This window comes from Hypanus sabinus, chromosome 23, assembly GCF_030144855.1.
Source record: "Hypanus sabinus isolate sHypSab1 chromosome 23, sHypSab1.hap1, whole genome shotgun sequence".
In the NCBI taxonomy this organism is placed as follows: Eukaryota; Metazoa; Chordata; class Chondrichthyes; order Myliobatiformes; family Dasyatidae; genus Hypanus; species Hypanus sabinus.
In genome coordinates this window covers 50286266-50303155 of record NC_082728.1, presented here as the reverse complement: position 1 = coordinate 50303155, position 16890 = coordinate 50286266, and the positions used below count along the sequence as shown (strand labels likewise).

The window sequence follows — 16890 nt, the reverse complement described above, 5'->3', positions numbered from 1 at the left end:
AGAGCAAAATTTGCCCATTCCTCTTTGCAAAATTGCTCAAGCTGTGCCATGTTAATTTGGGAGTGATGGTGGACAGTAATCTTGAGGTCTTGCCTCAAGATGTTCAATCAGGTTAAGGTCAGTCATTTGGACCACTCAAGGACATAAATTTTCTTCATTTGGAGCATCCTTTGGGTCATTGTCTTGCTGAAAGACGAACTTCCTCCACATTTTAAGTTTTCTGGCAGAGGCTAGCAGGATTTTATCTGGGAACTCCTTACATTTAGCAGTATTCATATTTTTCATCAATCCTGACCAGATTTCCAGTCCCTGCTGATGAAAAGCATCCCTACAGCATGATGCTACCTCCACCGTGCTTTACAGTAGGAATGGTGTTACCTGGCTGATGTGTAGTATTATATTTACACCACTCTCTATTGTTTTAAATTTCATCAGCAGTGTGTCTGTTTAAATCCTCTGTAATCTTGGAGGCTATTCACAGTACTTATTGTTTCTCGTCTTCTGTTAATTTCAAAATTGTTCTTTGTGAGTTCCAAGTTACAAATGTATATCAAATAAAGTAACAAGCAATTATTTACCATGACTTTCTATGCTTTTCTGAAGATAATTTTGTATCCATGTTGCTGTTGTCTCTTTAATCTACCAGCTTTAATTTTGCTGACAGGCTTACGATGTGGTACTTTATTAGGAACCCTTTGAAATCTGGGACATGTTGACCTCATCAGTCCCCACTGTTACATTTAAAAAAAACTCATCAAGTTATTTGAAGGCAAATTGTTATTAACTAGAGAAGATGTACTGGTTTTTCTTTATTCCCTTACTTATCTACTGAACAGGTAATTTTGCTCTTGTGGCACCTGCCCAGTGCAGAACGAGATCATTTCAGCGGGAAGTACTACACATAATTGTCCACAGTTATTAGTTCTGCGCACCAACAATTCCATTGATGATTATGCCTAGCACTTAACAGTTTTGATCCATAAGCCAGATTCATTCCAGCTGGATTTTGTGATTTATTAGTCTCTATCTGCCTGCCTTTTGTGAGGGTATCTTGACCATCATTTACTATGAATTGGGTAGTGTCCTCTTCTTCGGACGTACAAATTACTGGTTTTGATACCTATATTATGACCTGTACTTGCCTGTATAGATCTATATATTTAGTCCGATTTCTCCTGAAATCATCATTCATTTATGTCTTTTGATTCTCTTTTATATTAGCTTATGGTTTACACTCTTATTCCCTCTGCTTTTTTTAAAAAAAAGTTATAGAAAAATGCAGCACAGAAACAGGCCATTTGACCCATCTAGTCCATGTTGAGCTATTTAAACTGCTTAGTCCCATTGACTTGTGCCCGGACCAAAGCCCTCCATACACCTACCATCCATGGGTATATCTAAACTTCTCTTAAATGTTGAAGTTGAGCTCACATGCACCACTTGTGCTGGCAGCTTGTGCCACACTCTCACGGGCCTCAGAGTGAAAAAGTTTCCCCTCATTTTACCATTTCACCCTTAACCCATGACCTCTAGCTGTAGTCCCACCTAACCTCAGTGAGACAAGCCTGCTTGCATGCATCCTATCAATACCTCTCATAATTTTGTATCTCTATCAAATCTCTTCTCTATCTTCTATGTTCCAATAAAGTCTTAACCTATTCAATCTTTACTTATAACTCAGCTAGTCTAGACCTTGTATATTTTCTCTGCATCTTTTATCTGTACTCTTTCAACTTCATTTACATTTTTCCTGTAGGTAGATGACAAAAACTGCATACTGTCCTCCAAATTAGCCCTTAACAATGTCTTGTACAACTTCAACATAATATTCCATCTCCTATACTTGGTACTTTGATTTATGAAGGCCAGTGTGCCAAAAGCTTCCTTTATGATCGTATCTACCTGTGCCACTACTTTCAATGTACTATGGGCCTGCATTCCCAGCTTCCTTTGTTCTACCCCACTTCTCAGTGCCCTGCTATTCACTGTGTAAGACCTACCCTGGATTGTCCTATCGAAGTGCAGTACCTCACACTTATCTGCATTGCATTCCATCTGCCATTTTCATACTATTTTTCTAGTTGGTTCAGATTCCACAACAAACTCTGATAATCTTCCTCACTGTCTACTACACCCCCAGTCTCCAATTAATCACATTATCATCCGGAGCATTGATACAGATGACAAACAACAACTGAATTAGCATCGATCCCTGTGGCACTCCACTTTTAATGGACTTTCAGTCAGAGAGACATCCATCTATTCCCACTCTCTGGCTTCTCCCAAAAAGCCAATGTCGAATCCTATTTACTACTTCATCTTGAATTCCAAACAATTGAACCTTCTTTTCCAACCCCCCATATGGGACCTTATCAAATACCTTTGCTTAAGTCCATATAGACAATATCCACTGCCTTGCCTTCATCAACTTTTCTGGTAATTTCCTCGAAAAATTCTATAAGATTGGTGAGATGTGATCAACCATGCACAAAGCCACACAGGCTATCCCTAATCAGTTCCTGTCTCTCCAAATAGACAGCAGTCAGGGATGTTTCAGATCGTGTCCACAACATTTTGGAGAAGGAGGGGGAGCAGACAGATATCTTGGTACATATTGGTACCAATGACATGGAAAGGAAAAGCAATGAGGTCCTGAAAAGAGAATTTAGAGAGCCAGGTAGAAAGCTGAAAAAGCAGGATCTCCCGGGTAGTAATTTCTGGATTGTTGCCTGTGCTACACGCCAGTGATGGTAGAAACAGGATGATTTGGCAGATAAGTACATGGCTGAGAAGGTGGTGCAAGGGAAGGGCTTAAGGTTCTTGGATAATTGGGATCTCTTCTGAGGGAGGTATGACCTATTCAAAAGGGACGAATTGCACCTGAACCCGAGGGGGCCCAATATTCTTGTGGGCAGGTTAGTTAGAGCTGTTGAGGAGGGTTTAAGCTAACTTGGCAGGGGGGGTGGGAACCAGAGTGAAGGGGCTTAGAATAGGACAGATGGTTAAAAAAGTAAAGATAGCATGCAGTCAGATTGTCAGGAAGGACAGGCAGGTGATGGGATTTAGTTACAGCCACAGGCTGAGTATCAAATCAGAAATCAGAACCAGAATCTGAAAGGATTCCAAATGTGGTACTCAAGGTGTTATAGCTAAATGTGTGTAGTATAAGAGATTAGGTGGATGATCTTGTTGCACTATTACAGATTGCCAGGTGTGATGTTGCCATCATTGAATCGTGGCTGAAGGATAGTTGTAGTTGGGAGCTGAATGTCCAAGGTTACACATTATATCGGAGGGATTTGAAGGTAGGCAGAGGAGGTGGTGTGACTCTACTGGTCAAGAATGGCATCAAATCAGTAGTAAGGTGTGACATAAGATCAGAATATGTTGAATCCTTGTGGGTTGAGTTAAGGTACTGCAAGGGTAAAAGGACCATTGATGGGAATTATATACAGGCCTCCCAACAATGGCTGGGAGGTGGACCACAGGTTACAATTGGAAATAGAAAAGGCGAGCCAAATTTATGGTAGTCATGAGAGATAGAAACATAGAAAACCTACAGCACAATACAAGCCCTTTGGCCCACAAAGCTGTGCCGAAAACATTCCTACCTTAGAATGACCTAGGCTTTACCCATAGCCCTCATGTAGCCGTCCAGGATTCTGTTAAAAGACCCTATTGTTTCCGCCTCCACTGCTGCCAGCAGCCCATTCCATACACTCACCACTCTCTGCGTTTTTTTATATATATAAACCTTAAAACTATGCCCGCTCATGCTAGCCATTTCAGCCTTGGGGATAAGCCTCTGACTATCCACATGATCAGTGCCTCTCATTATCTTGTACACCTCTAACAGGTTACCTCTCATCCTCCATCACTCCAAGGAGAAAAGGCCAAGTTCACTCAAGCTATTCTCATAAGGAATGCTCCCCAAACTAGGCAACATCCTTGTAAATCTTCTCTGCACCCTTGCAGGTTGATTGGGAAAAATCAGGTTGTTAATGGATCTCAAGAGAGTTGAATTTGTTGAATGCCTAAGAGATAGCTTTTTAGAGCATTTTGTCATTGAGCCTACTAAGGGATCAGCATTACTGGATTGGGTGTTATGTAATGAACCAGAGGCGATTAGGGAGCTAAGGTAAAAGAACCTTTAGGAACCAGTGATTGTGTTCAGCTTGAAATTTGATAGGGAGAAGGTAAAGTCTGATGTAGCAGTATTTCAGTGGAGTGCGGGAAATTACAGTGATATGAGAGAGGAGTTGGCCATAATAAAATGGAAGGAGCTGCTTGTGGGATGTCAATAGAGCAGCAATGGCTTGTTTTCTGGGAAAAAATAAGGAAGCTACGGGACATGTATTCTAAAAATTAAGAAATTCTCAAATGGTAAAATAGTACAACCATGGCTGACAAGGGATGCAAAAGCTATTGTTAAAGCAAAAGAAAGGGTGTACAACAAAGCAAAAATTAGTGGGAAGATAGGGGATTGAGAGGTTTTTAAAAACCTACAGTAAGCAACTAAAAAAATCATTAGAAGGGAAAAGATGAAATATGAAAGCAAGCTAGCAAATAATATCAAAGTGGATAGTAAAAGTTTCTTCAAGTATGTTAAAAATAAAAGAGAAATGAGGGTAGATATAGGACCACTAGAAAATGAGACCAGAAATAATAACGGGGCACAAGGAGATGGCTGATGAACTAAATAAGTACTTTGCATCAGTCTTCTCTGTGGAAGACATCAGCTGTATACCTGATGTTGTAGTGTGTGAAGAAAGTGGATGCAGTTACTATTACAAGAGAGAAGGTGCTCAAAAAGCTGGAAGACCTAAAGGTATGTAAGTCACTCGGCCCAGAGGAACTGCACCCTAGGGCTCTGAAGGAGGTAGCATTAGAGATTGTGGTGGCATTAGAAATGATCTTTCAAAAATCTTTGGACTCTGGCATAGTGCCAGAGGACTCAAAAATTGCAAATGTCACTCCACTCTTTAAGAAAGAGGAAGGCAGCAGAAAGGAAATTATAGACCAGTTAGCCTGACCGCAGTGTTTCAGAATGAGGTGATGGAGTACTTGGTGACACAGGACAAGATAGTACAAAGTCATCATGGTTTCCTTCATGTAAAATTCTGCCTTATGAACCTGTTAGAATTCTTTGAGGAGATTATAAGTAGGATAGATAAAAGAGATGCAATGGATGTTGTATATTTCGACTTTCAAGGGGCCACATAGGAGGCTGCTTACCAAGTTACTAGCATGGTTAGTGCATTGGCTGATTGGTAGGAGGCAGCAAATGGGAATAAAAGGATCCTTTTCTGGTTGGCTGCCAGTGACTAGTGGTGTTCTGCAGGGGTCGGTGCTGGGACTGCTTCTTTTTATGCTATATATAAATGATTTAGATAATGGAACAGATAACTTAGTTGCCAAGTTTGCAGATGATACAAAGATTGGTGGAGGGGCAGGTAGTGTTGAGGTATCAGGTTGGATGCAGAAGGACTTAGATTATGAGGAAGTGGCAAATGAAATACAATGTTGGAAAATGCATGGTCATGCACTTTGGTGGTAGAAATAAATGTGCGGACTATATTCTAAACAGGGAGAAAATCCAAAAATCGGAGATGCAAAGGGACTTGGGAGTCCTCGTGCAGAATACCCTAAAGGTTAACTTGCAGGTCGAGTTGGCGGTGAGGAAGGCAAATGACATGTTGGTATTCATTTCAAGAGGTCTAGAATACAAGAGCAAGGATGTGATGCTGAGGCTTTATAAGGCACTGGTGAGCCCTTAACTTGAGTATTGTGAACAATTTTGGGCCCCTCAGCTTTGAAAAGGTGTGCTGGCATTGGAGAGGGTCCAGAGGAGGTTCACAAGGATGATTCCAGGAATTAAAGGGTTATCATATGAGGAAAGTTTGATGGCTCTGGGTCTGTTCTCGCTGGAATTCAGAAGGATGAGGGGGAAATCTCATTGAAACCTGTCAAATGTTGAAAGGCCTAAACAGAGTAGATGTGGAAAGGATGTTTCCCATGGTGGGAGAATCTAGGACAAGAGGGCACAGCCTCAGGAGGGTACATGCCTCAGGGCATCCTTTCAAAACAGAGATGTGAAGGAAATTCTTTAGCCAAAGGGTGGTGAATTTGTGGAATTTGTTGCCACATGCAGCTGTGGAGGCCAGGTCATTGGGTGTATTTAAGGCACAGATTGGTAGGTTCTTAATTGGATATGGCATCAAAGGTATAGCACACGGGGAGTAGGCTGGGAATGAGCTGAGGAGGAAAAACAAATGATCAGCCATGATTGAATGGCGGAGCAGACCCGATGTGCCAGACAACCTAATTCTGCTCCTATGTCTTGTGGTCTTATCAACAAAGCATCAGCTATCTCTTTAGCAACCTCTCTTTGGACTCTGGGACCTAGTCAATGTGGCCCAGGTTACTTATCCACCTTCAGACCTTTGAGTTTGCCTAGCACTTTTTCCTTTCTAATAGCAATGGCACTTACTCCTGATCCATGACACACATAGACCTCTGGCATACAGCTAGTGTCTTCCACGGTGAAGATTGAACTAAAGTACTTATTATGTTCAGCTGCCACTTCTTTTGTTCCCCATTACTACCTCACCAGCATCATTTTCTAGTGGTTCAATATCAACTCGCTTTTAATCGTTATATAACTAAAAAAAACGTTTAGTATTCAGCTTTAAACTATTGACTAGTTGTCATATTTCATCTTTTCCTTTTTGTAGCTTTTTTTAGTTGGTTAATGTTGGATTTTAAAAGCTTTCCAATCATCCAATATCCCACTCATTTTCGCTACCTTATACACTCTTTCCTTGTCTTTTATGCAGTTCTTAACTTCTCTTGTAAGCCATGGTTCCCTTGCCCTGCCATTAGAGAACAACTGCTTCTTACCTAATGCAGACAAATGCAGAGTACAGAAAGGAGGACGAGGGTATGAATAACATGGACTTAAGCCAACCATTGCAGCATGGTATTGCTGTCATGGTTGTTCATAGAACTGTATAGCACAGGAACAGGGCCTTCAGCCCACGATGTTGTGCTGAACTAATTAAGCTAAAATATCACCTAATTAAACTATGATTCATATGCCTCCATTCTCTCAATATTCATGTGCTGTTGAGAGCCACTAAAACATTTCTATTGTATTTGCCTCCAGCATGATGCATGATAGCACATTCCATGCATCCACAAACTCTTCACAACTCTTTCTATGCTAGATCAGTGACTGCATTGGTGCTGCTTCCTGCACGCATGGTGAATTCGTCAATTTTATCAACTTTGCCTCCAATTTCCACCATGTATTTAGTCCATGTCTGATACTCTCTTCCCTTTCTCGATCTTCCTCCACCTACTGACTCTCACAGCTGTCTTGACTATACCTTTTCCTACCCTGTCACTTGTAAAAATACAGTTTTTAGTTCTATATCAGTTCTCAGGATGAGGCTTTCCATTCCAGAACATTTGAGATGCCCTTCCAATAATATGGTTTCCCTTTCACTTCAATTGATGCTGTCCTCACCCGCATCTCCTCCATTTCCTACAAATCTGCCTTCACCCCATTTTCTAACTGCCACAGCAGGGATAGGGTTCCCCTTATCCTTACCTGCTGCCATCCAGCGCATCATTCTCCATAACTTCCACCATTTACAATGGTATCCTATATCTTTCCCTCTCCTCCCCACTCACTGTTTTTCACAGAGATCACTCTCTACTTCCTTATCCCTTCCCACCGATTTCCCATCTGACACTTGTCTGTGCAAGCAGAACTAGTGCTCCTGCATTTCCTCCTTCAACAATCTTTCCAAGTGAGGCCACGCTTTACCTTCACGTCTGTCATGGACATCAATTGTATCTGGTGTAGCCTCCTGTAAGTTGGTGAGACCTGATAGAGTTTGTGGGGGGGCACAGTTCATCAAGCGCTCTATCCACCACAAAAGGCTGGAATTCCCAGTGCTACCCATTTCAATTTCAATTCCACTTCCCATTCCCATTCTGACATGTCAGTACATGTCTCCTCTTCTGCCAGTATGAGGTCACACTCAGTTTGGAGGAGCAATACATCATTATTCCATTAGCTTCCTAACAAGTAGCATGAGCATCAATCTCTCTAACTTGTGGTAATTTCTCCCCCTTTCTGCATCTCACTTCCATCCCCTATTTTGGTTCCACTCTTAACCCCTTCTCTTTTCCTCATCTTACCCTTACTGCCCTCTGGTACTCCTCTTTCCCTTTCTCCTATTATCTACTGTCCTCTCCAATTCCTCTTCCTTCAGCCTTTTATCTCTGCCACCTATCATCCCCCAGCTTTTTATTTCAAACCCCGCTTCCCCCTCACCTGGTTTCACCTATCACCTGCCAGCTTGTACTCTTCCCCTCCCATTGCCTTTTTCTAGTTTAATTTCTCTTCCTTTCCAGTCATGATGAAAGATCTCAGCCCAAAATGATTACTGTTTATTCCTCTCCCTAGGTGCTGCCTGTCCTGAGTTACTCCAGCATTTTGTGTGTGTGTCACTCTGGGTTTCCAGCATCTGCAGAATCTCTTGTGTTTGTGACCTGCCACCTTAAAATTGCTCTGCACATTTTCTTTGCACTTTCCCCCACTCACCTTTCTAGTATTAGACATTTTGACCTTGGATAAAAAGATACATGATGTCTATACTTTTTGTAATTTTATGCATACCTCCAAGCGTGCTTTAACTACAAACCCCATTTCCAGAAAAGTTGGGATATTTTCCAAAATGCAATAAAAACAAAAATCTGTGATATGTTAATTCACGTGAACCTTTATTTAACTGACAAAAGTACAAAGAAAAGATTTTCAATAGTTTTACTGACCACCTTAATTGTATTTTGTAAATATACACAAATTTAGAATTTGATGGCTGCAACACACTCAACAAAAGTTGGGACAGAGGCATGTTTATCATTGTGTTACATAACCTTTCCTTTTAATAACGCTTTTTAATTGTTTTGGAACTGAGGATACTAATTGTAGTAGATTTGCAATTGGAAATTTTGTCCATTCTTGCTTGATATAAGACTTCAGCTGCTCAATAGTCCGTGGTCTCCGTTGTCTGATTCTCCTCCTCATGATGCGCCATACATTTTCAATAGGAGATAGATCTGGACTGGCAGCAGGCCAGTCAAGCACATGCACCCTGTGTCTACAAAGCCACACTGTTGTAGCCTGTGCAGAATGTGGTCTGGCATTGACCTGCTGAAATAAGCATGGATGTCCGGGAAGAGATGTCGCCTTGATGGCAACATATGTCTCTCTAAAATCCTAATATACGCCTCAGAGTCAATGGTACCTTCACATACATGCAATTCACCCATGCCCCCATACCATCACAGATGCTGGCATTTGCACCTTTCACTGATAACAATCAGGTTGGTCGTTTTCATCTTTGGCACGGAGAACTCGACGCCAGTTTTTTCTGAAAACTAGCTGAAATGTGGACTCATCTGACCACAGCACACGATTCCAGTCTTTTGGTCCATCTGAGACGAGCTCGGGCCCAGAGAACTCACCAGTTTCTGTATAGAGTTGATGTATGGCTTCATCCTTGCGTAATATAGTTTCAAGTTGCATTTCTGGATGCAGTGACGGACTGTGTTAAGTGACAATGGTTTTCTAAAGTACTCCCGAGCCCAGGTGGCTATAATTGCCACAGTACCATGACGGTTTCTTAGGCAATGCCGCCTGAGGGCTCGAAGATCACACACATACAACAGTGGCTTCCAACCTTGCCTTTTACGCACTGAGATGTCTCTGAATTCTCTGAATCTTTTCACAATATTATGTACTGTAGATGTTGAAAGACCTAAATTCTCTGCAATCTTGCTTTGGAAAATGTTCCTTTTGAACTGACTAACAATTCTCTCACGAATTTTGGCACGAAGGGGTGAGCCACGATCCATCCTTGCTTGCAAAGACTGAGCCTTTGATGGACACTACTTTTATACCCAATCGTGATACCTTACCTGCTACTAATTAGCCTGCTTAATGTGGAGTCTTGCAAACCGGTGTTACTTGAATATTCTGTGCACTTTTCAATCTTATTTTAACTCTGTCCCAACTTTTGTTGAGTGTGCTGCAGCCATCAAATTCTAAATTTGTGTATATTTACAAAATACAATTAACTTGGTCAGTAAAACTATTGAAAATCTTTTCTTTGTACTTTTGTCAGTTAAATAAAGGTTCATGTGAATTAACATATAGAGTTTTGTTTTTATTGCATTTTGGAAAATATCCCAACTTTTCTGGAAATGGGGTTTGTAGTTTTATAAAGCTGCAGCGTAATTTAAAGTCAATCACTTGACTAATAAAGGCAAGCATGCCATATCCTTGGTTGTATGCAAGTACTCAAGCATACAAGTCTCAGCTGATAATCCAGAAGACATAAAGGACATTAGATATGTACACAATGCTGGAAGAACTCAGCAGGTCAGGCAGCATCCGTGAGAAAAGAGTAGCCAATGTTTTGGGCTGAGACCCTTCATCAGGAATGTCGGAGAGGCGGAGATAACGGAGGGTGGGCAGTGAGCGAGGGTCTCACTGAACTCCCATCGAAGAGAAGATTTGAACTTCTTCAGGGTAGGCATACCTTGAAGAGATTTTTCAGCGGAGTAACGAATCAAAACACAAAAATACAACTGCAGATGCTGTGGATCAAAGAATACGTACACAACGCTGGAAGAACTCAGCAGGTCAGGCAGCAATCGTGAGAAAAGAGCAGCCAACGTTTTGGGCCGAGACCATTTATCAGGATGGACTCCCAACTCCATCTGCTCCTCTGATGTTTGAACCTTCTCCTCACTTAGATAATAGTCTGCACTATCGTTTCTGTTAGCAAAATGCATTATCATGCGTTTCTCTACACTGTATTCCATCTGCCACTTTTTTTTTGCCAGTTCTTCCAATTTGTCTAAGTCCTGCTGCAATTGCTTTGCTTCCTCAGCACTACCTAACCCTCCACCTATCTTTGTATCATCTGCAAACTTTGCCACAAAGCCACCAGTTCCATTATCTAAATCATTGACAAACAATGTGAGAAGTAGTGATTCTATAGTCACCCTTGAGGAACGCTACTAGTCACTGGCAGCCAACCAGAACAGGCCCCTTTTATTCCCAGTCATTGCCTCCTGTCTGTCAGCCATTCTGCTATCCATGCCAGTATCTTTCCTGTAACACCACAGGATTTTATCTTGTTAAGCATCCTCATGGGTGGCACCTTATCAAATGCCTTCTGAAAATCCAAGTAAATGGACAACAAATTTGTCAGGCAGCATTTCCCTTCACAGAAACCATGCTGACTTTGACATCATTAGTCTCCAAGTACCCCAAAACCTCATCCTTAATAATAGACTCCCAGCATTTTCCCAACCACTGAGGTCAGGCTTATACGTTTGTAATTTCCTTTCTGTTATCTTCCTCCATTTTTAAAGAGTGGAGTGACATTTGCAATCTTCCAGTCCCCTGGGACAATCCCAGAATCAAATGATTCTTGAAAGATGATGGTTAATGCATCCATTATCTCTTCAGCAACCTCTCTCAAGACTCTGGTTGTAGACCATCTCGTCCAGGTGACTTATCCACCTTACAAGCTTCGAGTTTGCCTAGCACTTTCCCCTTGTAATAACAATGGCACTAACTCCTGCTCCCTGACACTCACGGACCACTCAGATCAACATAATTTTATCTACTAATCTTGGTCGTTTTGTGCTTGATTTCCATTAAGCGCAGTATGGCTGTATATATTTGGTGTATTTTCAGCACTATTTGAGTAATCCTAAATCAGGATGCCAATCACCTGCTTGAGATAAACAAAATGAATTAGAATGCTGATTTAATTTCTGACTCTCCGTGTTCCTACATAGCTCACAAAACAATATAGACAAAGGTATTCAAGTTGATACCTATATTCTTTGAATTTTCATATATATTTCTTACTTCATTTGAGTATATATTTCATGATTTCTACCTTGAACCTTGAATGGCTGGATGTGAAACACATCTTTCATCCACTGGAGAAAAGGAAATATGTGAACTCTTTGCAAACATGAGAAGATGCTGGTAATCCAAAGCAACACACACAAAATGCTGGAGGAGCTCAGCAGGCCAGGTAGCATCTATGGAAAAGAGTAAACAGTCAATGTTTCAAGTTGAGACCCTTGATCAAGACTAATGAAGGGTCTCACTGAAACATTGACTGTTTACTGTTTTCCGTAGATGCTGCCTGGCCTGCTGAGTTCCTTTGGTATTTTGTGTCCTTACATGGACTTTTTCTTCCCCGCTGGCTCCAACCCATATCCATATGCCAATCCTAACTATTAATGTAATATATAAATGTTGCCTTATCTCTGACAATTCATTGCTGCCTGACCTTGAATGCACTCGTCATCTCTAAATATTCTTTCATTTATTACTTGTGATTTTCTTTTTAACTTTATATTGTTCATTTCTTCTCAATAACCCCCCTATAAATACTTGACTTTCTCAGCGAAGTTCACAATTTTTTGCCCAGCTATTCTGTGATTTCTTTTACTGTTTAAGTAAATTATTGTTTAATATTTGGTGAGTTCCACTGGAAAGAAACTAGGTATCTCCTGTCCAAAAGTGATCACTTAGAACTTGCAGCTGCCTAGGATTTAACTGCAGTCTGCAGACACAGGAGTGATGATTAACAAGTTGTTGGACAAAATTAATTTGCAGGAAATGGAAGAATGTGGATCACGAATGGATAGAAATTTAGCTTAATTTAGCATTGTGTTTGGCGCTGATATTCTGGGCTGAATGGCCTGTTCCTTTGCTGTACTGTTCTATGCTCTACGCTATATTTTTGTGTTAGAATACCACAGAGTATTCAATGTCATTTCCCTGGGAGATCTCAGTCATAAAGTGCACTAGGCATCTGGAAGGGATGCTTATCCACTGCGATTAAACTGTACCTGAAAGGCTTGTGGATAGTATACAAGGAAATTGAAGAGATTAGTGGAAGTGAAAAGTAAATTACAAGGGCTATATGTTAGTCAGCCTCCCACAAGGTTGTGAGTTTTGTGCTGTAGAGACAAGTTCAATGTAACTAGACTGACATTTCAGTCCAGAGGGAAGGAGGAGTGCACACTGTCAGTGGTGTCAGTTTCTGGGTGAGACATTAAACCAAGGTGCCTTTTGTTCTCAGTCACAGCAGACATGCCCACAGCTTAATCAGTCCTGCAGGGCATCTATTCAGTTTCAAACTAAGGCATTTACTCCATATCTTGGCCATTCAGTCAATATCATAAAATCAGATATCTTATTATTACATTGGTGCTAGGTCACTGTGGTTAGTAACACTGACCACACTTCTCATTTGTTGTCAACAGCTTTGGGATTATTTGAAGCAGTGGAAGGCGGGGTGTTATTGGAAGTCTCTCTCCTTTTTTTGCCCTTTCCTGTATGAAAAAGATATGTGAGTAGAAAAAACAGGCTCTTATTGATAACAAACTTTCCACTTAACTCCTTTCCCTAAAGCAACTTGCCAAATGAGCTGGATGTAATCAGAATGGTCATCATTCATCAGTAAATACAAGAAACTGGCTGCTTATTTTTTCTATACTCAATCTTTCAGTTCCAGCAAAACCTAAATGTATTTATTTGGCTTTTGCTCATGACTCTTTCAAACCTTTCTAGCAGCAGCCTTCTTGTGGACCAGATTGTATCGGGCTTCCACTTTTGGTGCATTGCATTATGCCAAACAGACAAACTGGATTTCAGATACTAGTCTTCCAGTTCCACTGCTGAACCAGCCAATGAATCCAGCAGCAAAGTATGAGAACTTACACCTGTGGCTCAGCTTTATCAAGTTCAAGTTCATGTTTAATTGTCATTCAACCATGCACATGAATGTAGCCAAATGAAACAACGTCCCTCTGGGGCCAAAGTGCAAAACACAGACCAGTGATACACAGCACATATAGCACATACTATATAATTATGAGAGCAGAAAGGTAAACAGTTACAAAAAATAATATTAGAAAAATCATAAGATAGGCCAAGTCCCTGAGTGTCATGACCTGTAGATTAATTGTGCATAGATGTTGTCCTGGAGCCATGTTACTGCAAGAACAACCCACAGAAGTTCCTCATATCACACAATGCAGCCGCAGTCGAACGCGATCTAGCTTGTCTCTCGCTGAGTGAACACTAGAGAGCAGCACTGATGGGAGGGACCAGCGTCCAATTCAGCGTGGAGGATTCAGTTGGAACACAGCTAGCTCTGGTGTCTTTCCTTGACGCATGCAAAAAGTGACACCGAGGAATGAATATCTTTGGAATGGGGTTGTAGTTATTGATTGAAGAAATGAAAGATTTGTCATTTTTCACTATATTCATTTATGTTTAACTAATTTCCTGTATATTAAACTGCCTTTTAAATTTTTCATCTCTTTTGAAGTATTTATAAAATATGACTCTCAGATACATTTTGGAAACATTTAATAGCAGCATTCTGTCAAAAGGCAATCCAATGTATATCAATGATTTGGATGAAGGAGCTGAATATTTCAAAGGTAGCTCAATATATGCAACTGAGTCGGATTAGGATATTTTTCTTTAAATCTGTAAACTTGATCAAATGTTCCTTTTTTGCCTACTTCTTGAAGCTGTCTATTTTTCACTGCAGATGCTATTGTTTCAAGAATGTTATTAAATTCTTGACAAACAGGTTCCTCTTATGATTTTCACACAGCAAACTTGATTCGTTTACATTAATATATGAGCCATGCTACTTTAATAAGTGGAGAACTGAACCTTCTCAAACAAGCAAAATGTAAATTACACAAGACAATTTGTGTATGATAAACTAAGGGAAATGGAAAGGAAATTACCTTTTCATTTTATTTATCTTTTGGCTGTGTTTCAGTATAACTGTCTTTTTATCATGGGATGTGTGAACTGTCTGGGGAAAAGTTGTACCCACTGATCACCTCATTATTTTCTGAAACTTTCTTATTCGGTTGAAATAATAGCTAAAAATAAAAAAAAGATAATTGAGAGAATAGGCACAAGCGTCAGATGTGGTAATGAATTCAAATATTTATGCAAACTCTACTGCACTTCTCCCAAAGAGTACATGGGAGAGACATCTGTAAATGCAACATCTACTTGTGCTGCCCGATAATAATTTACTTGCTTTGTCTCTATTTTGTATTTTTTTTCTGATCTATGATCTGGTTTCTACAGTTTTGTTCCATGTGTCAGAAGACTGGTGCCACTTTAGGCTGCTACATTAAAGGCTGCCCTCTTAAGTACCACTATGCCTGTGCTGTAGATAGTAGTAAGTATCTCTTCAGTTATTTTTAATTATCAAGTTTTTCTTTGAAGCATAATCAAGTTTGAGGATCTGAATGCAACCACTTTTTTCTCAACAAATAAGTTATATCAATGTGGTTATGCTTTCTGTAGTAAAAATGACAGTGATAATGAATACTAGTCATAAGTGCCAATAGAAGTAATTGCCCAATTAAATCTAGAGTGGACATTATTCAGAAAATTTCAAAGCTTTGGTGCATAAATTTAAGTTATCCAGAAATCCAGTTTAAATGTATATTAAAACTGTAATTTAAATTAACAAATTGGCAGCATATATTTATTCCATCATTTTAAACAATATTTAGGTTAAATTTTCAATTTTATAACTATGAAAGTGACACTAGCTGAGTCAATATTTGCTAAAGTCCATTCTGCTATTCAATACTAGTTAGAATACTAGGTCATTGCTGCCTTGTTTAACGTATTGAAATTAATATCCTAAAGGTAAAATCGGACTTCAACTAATCTATACTCTGCAATAAGGGGCCGCTTTATTGCCCCTTGGCTTTTCATTCATGTTTCTTTTAGCAATGAACAACCATTACTTCATTCAAGAGTTCTACAGCTCAAAATTTTCATAACAGTCATGATCCTGTTTTGGAGGAGCAAAATTTTGCAATTATTCAGCTCTTTTTTTTTTGTGAGCAAGATATGAAAATTCTGAGTCGCATTCCTGACAAGATATGTTTTTAATTATGAGGTTAAATAGATAATCTTTTTGAGAGGGTGTTTCTATTATTAGAACAAAGGCCAAAAGTAGGGTGTGGAGAGGAATTCTCTTCTGGCAGAGGTAAAAGCAATTAAAGCACTGTCAGGAAGCTTGGACCTGTTACAAAAGGCTATACCTTGTCCCAGTAGGCCAGTGAATAGTTAATGGGAGCTGTCAGCCAGTACAGAATTTGATGCATTAATTGATGGATCCATTATCATGCTATTGACCTTGATTTAGTGTTTAGAAAAGCTATGGTGCCATTGCCATTGTCTTTCCATTAGAAGAGGTGCTAAAGCAAAGCAGGTCAGTATACCTTATTAAAACACTAAAATCATCTCTTATAATGAGTGATAGACGCAGATGATGACCAGCATTTTATGGAGGAAAGTATTTTAATTGTCTTGTCATAATGAGCATCACATAACAAGGGCAGGACCAAAAGCAGCAGTGATAGGCCGTTTAAATTGGAAAAGACAACTCAAATTTATGTGGATTCCCATCTCCTTCAAGTGCAATTCTGACACAATACTCAATGCTATTGAAAGCAATGCTTGTTATCCTTTACTGTCCATTCAAGTTGGAGAGTTAGTTAATAAAAATATAAAATGCTGGGGATATTCTGCAGATTGGGCAGAATCTATGGAGAGGTAATAAGAGTTACAGGTTGAAGACCCTCCAGAGTCGCAGATTTCTGTGGTGCAGAAGGATGCCTCAGATGGTTGTGTCTTTAGAAGGTCTTTGAAAGAGTTTTTGGTCTTTTGTGACTATTAATTAATGTGGGAAAGCTGGCAAATAACAAGTTACAATATATATT

General features: G+C 40.0%; 1 protein-coding gene across 1 annotated transcript in view; it reads left to right on the top strand.

Moving 5' to 3' along the window:
- Positions 1 to 16890, top strand: part of LOC132380185 (uncharacterized) — a 71388-nt gene that overhangs the window by 27265 nt on the left and 27233 nt on the right. The window contains exon 3 of the mRNA XM_059948869.1: positions 15236 to 15329. Within this exon, the coding sequence (XP_059804852.1) occupies positions 15236 to 15329 (94 nt within the window). The remainder of the gene's footprint in view (positions 1 to 15235; positions 15330 to 16890) is intronic.